Genomic DNA, 16,033 nt, shown 5'->3' with positions numbered 1-16,033 from the left:
AATGGATGAATAAAGAAGTTATGGTATAGATAGATATTATAATGGAACATTATTTAGCCATAAAAATGATAAAATCCTGCCGTCTATGATAACATGGATAAAGCTTGAGGACATTATGCTAGATAATAAAAGCCAGACAAAGACAAATACTATAGGATCTCATTTATATGTGGAATCTAAAAAAATTTTAAGAACCAAACTCATTGAAAAAGGAATCAGATTTGTGGTTACCAGAGGCAGGGGGTTTGGGGGGAAGAGAACTGGGGAAAAGATGGTCAAAAGGTACAAACTTCCAGTTACCAGGTAAATAAGTAGTAGGGATTTAATGTACAGTGTAACAACTATGAATAAAACAACTCTATTAACACATGTGAAATTTGTTAAGAGGGTAAATCCCAAGAGTTCTCATCACAAGGAAAAACAATTTTTTTTCCTTTCTCTTTTTATTGTATCTCTATGAAATGACAGATGCTAACTAAATTTGTAACAGTGATCATTTCACAATATATGTAAACCAAACTGTATGCTGTATATCTTAAACTCATACAGTGATATATGTCAATTCTATTTCAGTAAAACTTAGGGGGGAAAATGCAGATTCTAATTCAGCAGGTCTGACATGGACTTAAGAGTCTTTATTTCTAACATACTCCAAGGTGAAGCCAGTGATGCTGGCACATGGCCACTCTTGAAGTCACAAAGTTCTAGAGCTCAAATTCCTGCCCTTGGCCAGGTGCTTGCAATCTACATAATGACAAGGTGATGGCCTTCCAGGTCAGTGGTTCTCAAAGTGTGGTCCCTGGACAAGCAACATCAACATTATTTGGAAACATGTCAGAAATGTTTCCCCCCACTGAACCAGAAACTCGGGGCTTCAGTTCTTGGAACCTTGTTTCAGTGACTCCTCCTGGTGATTCTGTGCACGCTGACATTTGAAAACCACTGCTCTATAGAAGATGACACTGGTCAAAATGCAGCTGTCAGTGAGTACAACAAATTAGGCCCAAAGTACCTGCTTCTTTACCTACCCATGTCATCCAGGGAACTAGCAAAATTCAAAGCACGCATTACTCTTCCCATCTCCTTCCCCATCCTAGGGGTCGGTGATGATCATGGCAGCCAGGAGCACAAGCAAAGGCATGAGTGGGACCAAGCAGAGGCTATAAGGACCACAGGCTTTCTAACTCCTGAAGCTCTAATAAAACTCGGGATTAAAGACAGACTTGAAGGCAATGTTTCTCAAAGCATGGCACTCTACTGCATGGATCTGAATCACTTGGGGTGCTTGTTAAAATGCAGATTCCAGGGCCACCCCAGGATCTAACAAGCAGGAAATCTCTGAGGACAATGCTCAGGCATCTGCATTTCAACAAGCATCACTAGATAATTTTGCTGCTGATGCACAGTAATGCTTGAGGATCACTGAACTAAAGCAGTATTTCTCAATGATTACTGGCCATCAGAATCTTAGGAAGCTTGTTAAAAAGGGGTTCCTGAGCTCTACCCCCTCAGTAGATCAAGATGGGGCCTAAGAATCTGGTTTTTCACATACTCCCAAGTGATGCTAATCCTGCTGATCCGCAGACCACACTTTGAGTAACAGACTCTAGTTTTTCATGAACCAGGCGTAAATAAACTGTGCAGATAATAAATCATTACATCCAGAGATTGAAAGTGATCTTCAGATTCATCAAGTCCAGCTTCTTATCAGGTGGTTGAATTTCTTCCACAAAAGCTCCACTGGTTAACCAACTGGTTAACCAGCTCTCTTGAATGTTCTACCAACAAAGATGAGCCCGCGATGTTCTACCACACCACAGATGAACCATTTACTTAGATCAGTCACCAGCTAATAACTGTGCAAGGCTCTATGTGTAGTGCCAATGAAGGTGCGTGAGTTTTCTCAAGGAGTCATGGCTGAAGAGCACAACTCTCTTTTCTTGTTTTCATTTAAAAATATGTAAATATGTCTATATTTCATTTTATATTTCATTTACATAAAAATGTGTAAATATGTTTATATTTCATTTCATTTAAAAATATGTAAATATGTTGAATTACTAAATTACACCATGGTTTGCTCAACACATTGAATAAGGAAAGATGAGACTCATACATGAAATGCACAGAATTTACTTCTACTGATTCTTGCTTTTATTTGTTCCCATAGCTGGGCATGGAGCAGCATTATGAACTTGGACAATATATAAGGAAAAGATACAGAAAATTTTTGAATGAGTCCTACAAACCTGAACAGGCAAGTTGGGGAGCCAAGCGTGGGAACCTATTACCATGAAAGAATTTAACATTTGCATTTGCAAAAGTGCTTTTCCTGTTTCCGAAGAACTTACACAAGTCAGAGATCTTATTTACAAACGCACTCCCCTTTTTTTTTAAAGATTGTGTTTATTCGTGAGAGAATGAAAGCATGAGTGGGGGAAGGGGCCGAGGGAGAAGGAGAAGCAGACTCCCCACCAAGCAGGGAGCCTGATGTGGGGCTCAGTCCAAGGACTCTGGGATCATGGTCTGAGCTGAAGACAGTCATTTGACTGAGCCACTCGGGCGCCCCAAATGTACTACTTTTTATACAAATACTTTGTTCCTTAAAAATGTATGAATATGACTTAAGTTCAAAATTTTGTGGACACCTATGGCAAATACCTTGGCTTGGCAGGTAGCTACCACTTAATTGGTCTCTTTGTCAATTCAATAGCAGGTGGCATTCTCCTAATACTGTCTCTTTCATAGTAAACATTATGATCATGACGCTACCACAATGTTTGCTAATGTTTTCGTGTGAGGGTCCTGGCCTCTTTCAGATGTACTCCTTGCTCCACAGGGAAAGACGCACAGTTCTGATCAGGTGGAATCTCCTTTGATTTTCCCACTCTAGGTTTATATTCAAAGTACGGACATTGATCGGACTTTGATGAGTGCTATGACAAACCTTGCAGGCCTATTTCCTCCAGAGGGTGTCAGCATCTGGAATCCCAGCCTACCCTGGCAGCCCATCCCGGTGCACACACTTTCTCTTTCTGAAGATCGAGTGAGTATTCTGGAAAAACCACCTGTTTGGCCTAGGAGGAGGAAGGCAGGTTGCCTCGTAGTTGTGGGTTGGGAGGTCTGGACACTGTGCAGTCTGTGTAATCTTAATCCTTTTCTGTAAAGGTGCACAGGACGTAGTATGATATAGGAAGCCCCAGGCAAGAGAGAGTAGGAACAGAATAACAGAATTTCAGTTTTGACCTTTATCATCATTGTTTTGTCACCCCTTCCACAATATGGGGGCGCCTGGGTGGTGCAGTCAATTAAGTGGCCAACTCTTGGTTTCAGCTCTGGTCATGATCTCCCGGTCGTGCGATCAAGCCCTACATTGGGCTCTGTGTTCCACACTCAGCGCCAAGTGTGCTTGAGTTTCTCTCTCCCTGTCCCTCTGTCCCTCCCCACCACGTGCTCGCTCTCTCTAAAATAAATTTTTTTTTTTAAATGGAAGTTTGCCCCTCTCCTTCTTCACATGTATACACACATACACACACACACATAGTTCCCCTTGTTCTACCTTCAATTCCCAGGTTTTTGGTGGGCCACATAGGGTTCTCCTGCCTCCAGAATCTTCTAAGACCTCTCTACCGACAAAATACTCCTCTCCACATGAGGCAGGGGGAAAGAAAATTTGAGGCAGGGGGGAAGAAAATTTGAGGGCATAGTCAGTGACCAGCACTTCTTTTTTAATATTTTATTTATTTATTTGGCAGACAGAAATCACAAGTAGGCAGAGAGGCAGGCAAAGAGAAAGGAAGGGTAGCAGGCTCCCTGCTGAGCAGAGAGCCCGATACGGGGCTCGATCCCAGGACCCTGAGATCATGACCTGAGCAGAAGGCAGAGGCTTTAACCCACTGAACCACCCAGGCGCCCCATTGTGACCAGCACTTTGATACGTGTCATCATAGTTACCTTTCTTAACAACCTTGGATGGACACTATTACTGTTCTCCTTTTATAGCCAGGGAAATATGTGCTCAGAGAGAAAAAATAGACCCAGGGCCACAAAGCTGGTAATCATTACCACTGGGACGAGAACTAGGCTTATCTCATTCCAGTACCTGAAAAAAAGTGTTTAAATCCTGGCACCTGGGGCACTCTCTATAACAAATCAGGATCCCTGAGAGTAGGACGCAGGCACCAGTACTTTTAAAATATTCTCCCTAGATGATTCTAGTGGACAGCCAAGTGTGAGAACCAGTACCATAAACCAAGGTGCCTGAATGAGGTAATCTGAGAGAAGCTCTCAAATTTATTTGCGCTGGGTGGGATGCACCAAAAGCTCTTTAACATTTTCAGAGGAATTGCTTTTGGTTTTAAATAGCATTAAATAACTCTAACTAATCTCCCAGGTGTGGAATTTAAGACTATGTGTAGGAAGGGCACCTGGGTGGCTCCGTCATTTGGGCGTCGGACTTGATTTAGGCTTGGGTCATGATCTCAGGGTTGTGAGATTGAGCCCTGCTTTGGGCTCTGTGCTGGGCATGGAGCCTGCTTTAGTTTCTCTCTCTCCTTCTCCCTCTGTCTCTCCCCCTTCTAAAAAGTAAAAATTGGGGGTGCCTGGGTAGCTCAGTGGATTAAGCTTCTGCCTTCGGCTCAGGTAATGATCTCAGGGTCCTGGTATCAAGCCCCACATTGGGCTCTCTGCTCAGCAGGGAACCTGCTTCCTCCTCTCTCTGCCTGCCTCTACTTGTGATCTCTCTCTCTCTCTCTCTCTCTGTCAAATAAATAAATAAAATCTTTTAAAAAAATAAAAATAAAAAGTAAAAATTGAAGAAAAAAAATATCCATGAAGGATATAGCTTGGGACAAGGAATCCGTCCTGATTCCCCTGCAGCCACTGTCAGCATGACCATGTCCTCTCTCGGTAACTGAGGCTTAGCATGACTTCTGCACTTGGACTGTTGCCCAGGAGCCCCCGGGGTAGGCTTCCATCCTCTTTGCCCTGCCAGTATTCCTAGACATTTGACTTAACTGTTGCATCTGATGACATAAGAATCTTTCCCAAATACTTTGTAGAAAATAGCCTGACCCCGTCAACCTCACTCTAGGTAAATCTGCTCCAACCACTTTTTCTGATGTTTCCTGAAAAGCAGGATTATTCATTTGTACCTCTTTCCTTCACAGAATCAAGAGAGAAGTATTATGATGATCTGTATTTTTAGGAGTTTGTGAATATTTTCTTCCAAAAGGAAAAAAAAAAAATCACTTTTGCCTTTTCTGCCTAGACATACACTAGACAGCAGCACCAAATTTAGCCAGCGTAGACCAAGGCAGATGTTTAACACTTAATCCTGAAAGATAGTAATTAAATTATGTAGTAAAGAGATTATAGGAGCTATTAGAAGAGGAAAAGAGAGGGGTGTCTGGGTGGCTCAGTTGGTTAAGTGTCTTCCTTTGGGTCAGGTCGTGATCTCGGGGTTCTGGGATCGCGTCCTGTGTCAGGCTCCCTGCTCAACGGGAGCTGCTTCTCCCTCTGCGTCCTGCTTGTGTGCTTTTCTCTCTCTCTGTCAAATAAATAAATAAAATCTTGGGGAAAAAAAAAAGGAAAAGAGAAAAAGGAGAGTGAGGAAGGAGAAGCAAGATTATCCACTCTTGGCTTCCAGCTATGTCCTCACTAAGACAAAAACTGTTCTGACATCAACCAAGAAACCAGACAAACATCCATCAGTCAACACACAGTTATTCCCAGAGCTGTGCTAAGTGCTGTAGAGAAATATGAGGCCAGGTTTCTCCCCTCATTTATCATCCATTCGATGAAAACAGATTTGCATGGTTGACACACGTAGACCACAATACAAAGTGGTGAGCAATGAAGCAAGGACAAGCTGCATCTGCTAAAGGAACTCACAGAACAACGCCCCCACGGCGCTTCCACAGAACAAACATTCGGGTCTTCACTGCGAGAGTGAGAGCTTGAACCAGACCTCGGAGGGGAAGGAAAGGAGAGGAAGAAAACCCTCAAAGCATGGCAGTGGGTGACTATACAGAGGGCTTGCCCTTCTGTGTCCAGAGTTCTTATTTAGAAGGAATGAAAATGTCTGACTCTGTTGGGCACAGACAGGAGAACCTGAATACTTCAGGACGATTCGTGAAAACCCAGTTAAGAAATGGAAGAGCTTTTGTGAATTGCAAAATGCTGTTCAGATATTTAGGTGTTTAATCCCACTTATTTTCAGCCTCTTTCAATATTCGGGTTGAGAAAATGAAAGTCTAGGAAGGTTGAGTAATTCACTAAAACCTAGACCTTTAAATGAAGAGTCCTGTGCCTTTTCCCTCCGCAGTACCGTTCCTTCTGTGGGAAAATCAGAAGGCAATGCAGGGAGATTGAACTGCAAAGCAGCAGACATAAAAAGAACCCATGCACATTCGTTCTTCTGTACTGTGCACACATGATGAGCGGTGCTCCAAGGCATCTGTCTGACCACAGTTTGGAAGGGAAGGACACTGGAGCCTCACAGAATAAATGTGGAAGCCATTGAGGAATGAGGAAATGAAGGTCTGAAATTAGATGGTAAATACTGAGAGGAAGGAAAGCAAAGTGAGGCAAATGACACTGAATCAGGAAGCAACTTATTTTTATTTATTTATTTATTTATTTATTTATTCAGATTTTATTTATTTGAGAGAGAGAGCCTGAGCACATGAGCATGGGGGAGGGGCAGAGGGAGAGGAGAATCAGACACCCCGCTGAGCATAGAGCCAGATACGGTACCCCAAGATCCCAGGACCCCAAGATCACGACCTGAGCTGAAGTCAAACGCTTAGCTGACTGAGCCACCCAGATGCCCCAGGAAGAAGCTTATTTTTAAAAAGTTCTCTGAGCAGCTACAAATAGGCCAGGCTCTGTTCTGGGCATTGACAACACAGCAATGGACAAGACAGACAAGATCCTGGCTGTCCTTGAGTTGATATTTTATAAGAAATGGATGATAAAGTAAAAAATAGTAATAATATGAAATGGCGATGAGTTCCCCAAAGGAAGTAAAGCAAGGTGATGTGATCATGGCTGGGGCTGAGTTAGAAGAGCCTGGTGGGAGTGTCTGGGAGACAAGGTCTCAGGCAGGGAACAGTTCCCTAAGCCTGTGGGTTCAGGGACCGCAACGAGGCCCAAGTGTTGCTGGAGAAAAATAAGAGGACAGTAGCAGGAAAGCAGCGCAGTGATCTCTAGAGTTAGCTTAGTTTGGATTTTATTCCAAGTAAGATGAAAGCCAGTGAAGGTTATAAACTACAGAATGGCATGATCTAATTAATGCTTTAGAAAGATTGGTGTTTATAAAAATAAAATGAAAAGGATTAGGGTAGCTGTGGGTATGGAGAATGAACTGTAAAATGGAAAGAGTGGATGGATGCCCACTGACCAAATACAAGGCTCCGGCATCAGTCAAAACACAGTTTATGATGGTTTGGACTGGGAGGGAACAATGAATTTGATGAAGTGGAGTCTATTTTGGATGTATTTTGAAAGTAAACAAGCGAAACTGAATCTATGAATCAGGATGATAAATTTTACCATCAGCCAAAGAAGATTACAAAGGTGAAATGGTTAAAAATGAAGTTGACTTCAGTTTTGTACGTGTTAAACTTGAGGAAAGAGAGTAACATCTGAGTAGTGGTGTCCACTAAGGGCTGGAAATACAGGTCCAGCCACGAATGAAAAGTCAGAGCAACAAAACAAGCTGAGGGCCACCAACCTATAGATCATAGTCAAGACTAGAGAAGATTGTCAAACTTAAGCTCATCCCTTTGTCCTCATAATGGGTTTTAAAATGCATTTTTCTATATGTTTAGCATATGCCTTTAGTTTGACCGGAACTTAAGTTAATGAGGGGTTAATCAGTCTCTTAAGATTCTTTCCAGAGCCTCTTATTCATTTCTCTATACTTGTGGGGGGGGGGATGTTGCAGGATGCCTTGGCACACACGTGTGTATCTTGTGCTAGAAATGTAAGAGGTCCAGTAGGAAGCGAGATAATAGTTATATCAACATGGAAAACCAGAAAGTGTGAGTATTTACCAACAAAACAATCCTATTTAGGCAAGTTCATGAAAGAAAAAAAAAAAAAAAGCTTTTTGGTTCTGGGTGCATATCCTACTATTTAAGACCTCAGATCATTTATCTCTTTTTCCTCAATTTTAGTATTTCCATTCAGCTCAAAACACATTTGAATCTTTTATTCAGGTCACTTTGTACCTAATGAGGCTTAAAATATGGCTGCAGTTTCTTTAGCAAAGTTCTTCTGACTAATAAAGAATTCATGATCTTTCTTTTGTCCTCAGTTGCTATACCTGCCTTTCCGGGACTGCCCTCGTTTTAAAGAACTTAAGGAGGAGACTCTCAAATCGACAGAATTCCGGGAGAGGTTGCATCCTTATAAGGTTAGAAAACATGTCATTTGGTGGGGTACAGGGAGGTGAGGAGGGCCAAGACAAAGGATGAAGCCCCAGGTTCTAACAAGTGTGGGAGGAATGTGTCTGCCAGCGGCCAGTTATAGCAGTGGGTTAAAACATCTAATGAGTGTCAGTCATCACTCTCTGGTCCCCTTCCCTGCGTGGGGCCACAAGCCAGTAAAGAAGCCAGTCCCTTTCTGATCCTATCCCCATGTGCCAGAAGGAACTAGATGAAAGTACGTGGCTGGGTCAGAATAAATGCAAGTCTAAAATGATCTGCCTTAATGAGGCTGACGGGCTGGGACATTGATTTCACATACAAAGGATAGTCTTTTTTATTTTATGTTTCTACTTTGCAAAATACCCCTTTTTAAGACTATGCAAAAGGTAGATATAATGCTTTGTGTAAAAAAAATAAAATTTTAAATCTCTAATACATTTACATGGTTCACAAATTCTAAAAATATAAAAAGGAATACAGTGGAAAGTCTCTTAATGACCCCACAGGTAACTGGTGGCACCATTTTCTTATATAGTCTTGCAGTTTCTTTACGCATATACAAATAAATATGAATATATTCTGGTAGTTTCCCCTTTGCTACACAAAAGGAGTATACTGTATTCACAGAGATGGACACCTTGGATTTTTTTCATTTAACAATATACCCTAGAAATCTTACTCTATCTGTACATAAGGAGTTTCCTCATTTTTTATAACTGCATTTGAATTTGTGGATGTACCATACTTTTTTAACCAGTTTATACTGATGGACAATTGAGTCGTTTCTAATCATTTACAGTCTATATGAGTATCTTGTGCATTAAATAATTTCACAAGAATATCTGTGGAATGATATCCCAGAAGTAGAAATTCTGGGGAAATTTGAAATATTATCAAATTGCCCTCCAAAGAAGTTATACTAATATCTGCCCCAATCAACAAAGCATAGGATTGCCTGTTCCTCTACAGCCTTGCCAACAGTGTATAGACAACTTCGGGGATATTTGCCAATCTTTAGGTAAACAATGGTACCACTAGAAGCCTTCCCTCTAAAATCAGCAACAAGGCAAGGGAGCCCAGTACCATCACCATTAATAAAGCATTGTGCAATAGTCTTTTTCTCTTAGGATGAGTGAGTTTAGGATATCTTTATCTAGTTAAATGCCTTTTGAATGTTCAGTTGTCTTCACATTCCTTGGCTATTTAGCTTCTGGATTATTGATTTTCTGTTTTCTAAATATTTTAGAAGCTTTCTCCATGTATTTTTATTTTTTTTCCTGTGACATAAATGGCATGGTTTCTATTCTCTGCCTGTTGGTATTGGTTATAGTGTTTTCACCATGTTGTAGTCTTAAGTGTGCTGATGTATTGATATATGGCTTGTATATTTATAGTCATATTTAGAGAAGCTTTCCCCATTCCTAGGTTTCAAAGGAAGTCTGTAATGTTTTCTTCTAATTCCACTATATCTTCATTTTTGCGTGGATCCATTTATACTGGGGTTAGGTACAAAATTTGTATCCTGATTAAGTTTACCCATATTAACTAATCGCCCGATCACTATTTACTGAATAGTCCATCTCTTCCCTTTAAATATATTAAAATTCCCCCATTTATATGGTCTGTTGCTGGAATTTTCATTCTATTCAATTATTGTTTCATTTTATTAGCCAAAACTACAGTGTTGTACTTAGTAAGACTTTATACCTGCTTTAATATCTAAAAGGCTTGTACCCCTCATTCTCAACTTTTCTGAGTTTTCATGGCTCTGTTTTTATTTTCTTTGTGAATTTTAGAATCAGCTTGTCTCAGTTCCAAAAACATTTTTTTCTTACTTTCTAGTGTTTTTATTGGGATCATATTGAATTTATAAATTAACTTGGAGAATTTGCAACTCTATGACATTGAGTGTTCCCTTCTAAGAACGTGGTACCTTTTCCTATTTATTTTTCAAGAATTTTTTAAGGTTTTCTTCACATAGGTCTTTACATTTATCTTTAAGTTTGTTCTAAGATTATAATATCTACAAATAACCTTGACTTACCTCTACTTTTCCAATATTTTTACCTCTGATTTCTTCTTTTTTTTTTTTTAAAGATTTATTTATTTATTTGACAGACAGAGACCACAAGTAGACAGAGAGGCAGGCAGAGAGAGAGGAAGGGAAGCAGGCTCCCTGCTGAGCAGAGAGCCCGATGTGGGGCTTGATCCCAGGACCCTGAGATCATGACCTGAGCTGTAGGCAGAGGCTTAACCAACTGAGCCACCCAGGTGCCCCCTACCTCTGATTTCTTTTGTGTCTTTGCACTGGCCAGTACTTAGAGTACAGTAGGACATAAGAGCATTGACTGTGAGTATCCTCATCTTATTTTTTTATTTTAGAAGTCTTTTTCTATTAAGCATGCTGGCTTTAGGACCAAATAGAGATATTTGTACCAAATTAAGGAACTAACCATTCTTCCTATTTTATTGATTGTTTTTACCAGTACTTGTGTTTAATTTTTTGAAAAATCTTTTTAGCATTGTTTAAATATAATCAAGGAATGCCTGGGCAGCTTAGTTGGTTAAGTGTCTGACTCTTGACTTCAGCTCAGGTCATGATCTAAGGTCCTGGGATCAAACCCCACAAAGGGCTCCATGCTCAGCAGGGAGTCTCCTTCTCTCTCCCTTTCCCTCTGCCCCCTCTGCGCCACCCTCCCACCGTGCCCGTGTTTGGTCTCCCTCTCTCTCAAATAAATAAATAAATCGTGTGTGTGTGTGTGTGTGTGTGTGTGTGTGAGATCAAGTTATTTTTCTCCTTGGATCAATTACTAAGATGAATTACATTCTTAGATTTGCTCTAATGAGCCATCTTTACATGTCTAGGCTCAAGCCCCTTTCTTCGGATATTGAATTATTTGTTAATATTTTACTCAGAGCTTTTGCATTCATATTCAAAGTACCATTGGACTACAGTTTTCTTTCCTGGCCAGTCTTTTTGTCAGTGTCAGTCACTTAGTTCTTAAAAATGTTTTGGAAGTTTTCTTTTTTTTTCCTTTCTCTACACTCTGTAACAGTTAAAGTAAGCACTGAAATAATTTGCTCTTGGAAGTCTTGATAGAATTTCTTTACAAAGTCATCTGGCCCTGGAGTTTTTGTTTCATTTGGCTTGGCTTGGGGATGGGGGGTAGATCTTTAATATATTTATTTTATGGATATCTGTTTGGGTTAATATTGGCAAATTATATTTTCTTAACAAATTTATCCATCAAATAATACCTCCCACAAAGATTCCCAGAAATTGCTGCCAAATTCATCAGGCAGATAGCTGAGTAGTGGCTCTCATGACCGTGACAATCCAAGAATAATACAGAAGCTAGAGAAATGTTTACATCCCACCCAAATTTCAAATTTATAGCCAGATAGTGGGTCCAGTTTCTGTGGTATATTCCTGAGGTGCTCTGGCCTAAGAAATGCTTTTCCTTCTCACCTTGACTTGTCATTTTTATGTGAGTTCTACTTCACCTACTTCCCCCCAAATTTTGAGGTAGTACACTTGGCCTGATTCTGGGACAACCCAGGAACATGTGGCAGTAAGCCAGCATGCACCCATACTTTTAATGTAATCATGAGATGCTCAATTAGTGTTCATGAAATTGTTTGGGTTCATATTACCACAGCCGATGTTCCTGGTGCACGTTTATGTGAAGAACAGTGTTTTCAGTGGGGGCAGATTTGCCCCACAGGGAACCCTGACAATGTTTGGAGACACTTCCGGTTATCACAGCTGAGGGACTAGGGATGATGGTAACCATCTGGTTGGCAAGAGGCCAGGCAGACAGCCAAACACCCTACAAAGCCAGGGCACCCTCCACAACAAAATTATCCAGCCAAATAGCAGTAATGCTGAGACTGACTGACTCTAACGCAGAAATGTTTTCTCTGTCCATGCGTGTTTCAGGATTTTATAGAAACCCTGCCGACATTTACAGGATACCATACCCAGGACCTTTTTGGAATGTGGACTAAAGTCTACGACCCTTTATTTTGTGAGGTAAAAGAAAAAATATCAAAGATTAACTTGCAGTCTGATTTTTTTACTTATGCCTATTTTGAAACAGATAAATACACTTTCTTACACTTTTTGGCAGATATATTATGCTTCCTTTGACATTGAAACATAATTCAAGACTTCTTTGTATTAAATTGAAAACTCTAACTTTTTCTCTCCATTATTTATGTTTTCACCCTTTAGAAAATTGCAGGCAAAATTGCTTTTCTTTTGTCTTGCCATTTACTTATTTTTCAGTCCCTCGGGAATGCTGGGCTCCTGTCACGGATTTTAATGAGAAAAGCAATATTATTATAAGACAGAGAAAAAAAAAAAAGTACCTGATTTCTGGATATAAAAATAAGCAAGACAACTTTAAGCCAGGCTATTGAAATTGGTTTGTTGGGAATCTCTTCCTTGCTGTACGTGCATATGAAATACTACAGCAATTACCATTGGGGTTTTCAAGGCTACTTGGTATTTTTCACTCACTATGCACCATCTACTGGCCTAAAGGAGTACTCCATAATCCTGTTTTTCCCACCAGGTTTACTGAATCCTGGGGCAAAATTCTGACCACCCATAGGACTGATAACCACCTGTGATCTTGAGATCATCGTGAGGGCCCGAGAACCAGCAACTACCTTCATGGTTCCATGTCAGTAACAAATGACACCGTTTGCCCCCTCCATAACAGTTTATTGACCTTCACATGACCTTCCTGATAGTTTCACTATATCATTAGCATCTGTTTCAAGGAAGGTTTATTAGCCTTATAAAAGACTCTTCAGGGGCGCCTGGGTGGCTAGTCAGTTAAGCATCTGATGCTTGGTTTAGGCTCAGGTCATGATCTCAGGGTCATGAGACGGAGTCCCATGTCGGGCTCTGTCCTGGGTATAGAGCCGGCTTGGGATTCTCTCTCTTCCTCTTCCTCTGCCCCTCCCCACCCCAAATAAACAAATAAATCTTAAAAAAAAAAAAAAAAAAAAAAAAGACTCTTCAGTGGACACAAGAGCCCACATTTTGGCTTAAGTCTTGATTTTCTTTTTCTTCCTTACTACGGGTTGATCTGAGCTGTTCTGTGATGTGGCCGTGGTGCTTGATTTCCTCTTCACTTCTCTCCCACTTATTTCCTCACTAGACACTCCACTTTGATCTCTTTCAAGTACTCTCTCTCTCTCTCTCTCTCTCTCTCAATCCTACCTTTGAATCTGGGGGATTCTTAATGAACTTTTCATAGCAAGTAATAAATATTGGCAGGAAGTCTACACCAGCTCTGCTATCCAGCATATTCATCTATTTAATACATATTCACCAAAAGCCTACTGTGTGTATGGTTCACGTTCCCCAGGAGTCAGTAAATTGAAAGCTGATGGGAGTAGAGGGTCTGGTACTGAAGGCTCCAGAAATATATTGCCTCTCCCAGCTGTCCTCTCAGGTTTGACAGAAATATCATCTAACCCTGTCAGTGTTACCTTCCCCACAGGTTCATAGATTTCTAAACCTTTCATAAAGGAATATTCTTTATGAAAAATATTCTTGCCCTACCTTAGCCTTACTCTGCAAAATAGGAATCCTCCTTTGGACCCAGAGTTCAGCCAAAAGCTATGGAATTCATAGGAGGGAGCAAATCAGTCTCTGTGAATTTCCCTTCTGAAAATCAATACCACTCCATACGACAAAGTAAAGTTTTCCTCGAGAGAAATGGCTGGATAAGAAAGGCTAGACCCAGCAGTTCTTACGGGGCCAAGAGGACAAAAGAGTCAACAAATAAAAATACACATTTTCTTCCCTTTTTCTTTGCTACAGAGTATTCACAATTTCACTCTACCCTCATGGGCCACAGAGGACACCATGATTAAGTTGAAAGAATTATCAGAATTATCTATCCTGTCCATCTATGGAATTCACAAGCAGAAAGAGAAATCTAGACTGCAGGGGGGTAAGTATATAAAAAAGTGAAAGGACTATACTAGATTTGTGGTTGAGTGATTGGGGTCTGAGTGCTGTCCCACCAGTAATCTGCTTTGTGACCTTGGACTAGTCACTTTATCACTCCTGCACTAGTTTCCGTTCTGCAAAATGGGGATAATAATGATACCTCCTCACAGGTAGTAAGGATTAAAATAAATGTATATATTCAAAAAGTTTGGGACAAACCGTACCTGGTACTTAATACACTGTCAATAAACACTATGTGTTTTTATAGTCATTAATATTGCCCACTCTGAGCCTTGGTTTTCCCATCTGGAAAGGAAAGCTTTGCCCTAAAGCTAAATGATACTTTCATCCTTTCCAAATCAAACAATGAAGGATTTTGTATCTAAGCCCATGAAAAGCAATTGCGTCTGGTGGCCCATAGGATGAATTTTTCAAGTGGGAAGTATGATAAAAAGGGGCCTGTTTTAAGGGAGTTGAGGGAAATTGGAAGGGGAGGTGAACCATGAGAGACTATGGACTCTGAAAAACAACCTGAGGGTTTTGAAGGGGCGGGATGGGAGGGTGGGGGAACCAGGTGGTGGGTATTAGGGAGGGCACAGATTGCATGGAGCACTGGGTGTGGTGAAAAAACAATGAATACTGTTACGCTGAAAATAAATAAAAAATTTAATAAAAAAAAATAAAAAATAAAAAATAAAAATTTTAAAAAAAAAAAGGGGCCTGTTTTCCTGAGGTCCTTGGTGGTAGCCATTGCTAAAGTTAATAAAACCTATTTTCCAGACTAATTATGTTACATAGATTAATACATATTGCAATTGACAAATTAATGACACAGCTTAATTTTTTCCATTGGTGTTGAAAGGCATTTACTTCTCAGTGATGCCTCCTTTCAGCTGTATTTGGCCTTTCCTAGCATAGGACATCCTATCAGAATGAAAGTAGACCCAGGCAAAAGGCTGCCAAGCCTTTATAATCAGGATAGCTGGGTGGAAGAAAGAAGGTAGAGCCAGGACAGCAAGAGATGCTGATGCCTCTGAGGTCAGTTGGGTGGCAGGCCAAGACACCAAAGGGGGCGTCAGATGTAGGTGTTAACGTAGACCTTAAAAGTGAGGAGGGAGAGCAAGAGGAGGTCCGTTATGGCAAGTTAACAGTGAAGAAATTCTAAGCCACAGGAGGTGTTCCAAGTCATAGACTCTAGACAGTTTGGGAAAAACAGAGCAGTCCCATCAAGACTCCAACCATCGCCAGACACTGTGGGGCCACATCCAGTTCAGCAGGGCCCCAGGAGAAGACTTAGAGTCAAGGCATCCTGGCTGTTGGACCGACTGGGCAGATGTTCAGTCAGGGCTGTGTGTAGGGACCTGGCCCAGGCAGCAGCCCCGTCTGATGCGCAAACAAGGAAGGAGGCAAAGGGTGGACGTTGGGCCCCATTGGCTACATATACACCGGGTCTTACTCCTGAACCCCCAGTACCAGGGGTGGGACCCAATCCCAAGTCACATCAGTGGTGGAGTCAGGGCTCTTGCTTGAGTTCCCCCAACTAGCCCCAGTGGGCTGAGGTGTTCAGCCCCTCACTACTCGACATGCAGTCCAGGGAGTAGCAGCGGCAACCACATCAGCAAGCCTCTGG

At 41.1% G+C, this 16,033-nt stretch overlaps 1 protein-coding gene across 2 annotated transcripts in view; it reads left to right on the top strand.

Moving 5' to 3' along the window:
- ACP3 (acid phosphatase 3) overlaps window positions 1-16,033 on the top strand; it is a 47,116-nt gene that overhangs the window by 9,282 nt on the left and 21,801 nt on the right. For both annotated transcript variants that reach the window (XM_080806923.1, XM_080806924.1), the window contains exons 3-7: window positions 2,171-2,257; window positions 2,894-3,046; window positions 8,321-8,419; window positions 12,373-12,465; window positions 14,272-14,404. In XM_080806923.1, the coding sequence (XP_080663049.1) occupies window positions 2,171-2,257; window positions 2,894-3,046; window positions 8,321-8,419; window positions 12,373-12,465; window positions 14,272-14,404 (565 nt within the window). The remainder of the gene's footprint in view (window positions 1-2,170; window positions 2,258-2,893; window positions 3,047-8,320; window positions 8,420-12,372; window positions 12,466-14,271; window positions 14,405-16,033) is intronic.

This window comes from Martes martes (genome assembly GCF_963455335.1).
Source record: "Martes martes genome assembly, chromosome: 1".
NCBI classification, from domain to species: domain Eukaryota; kingdom Metazoa; phylum Chordata; class Mammalia; order Carnivora; family Mustelidae; genus Martes; species Martes martes.
This window is presented reverse-complemented; position numbering and strand designations above follow the sequence as displayed.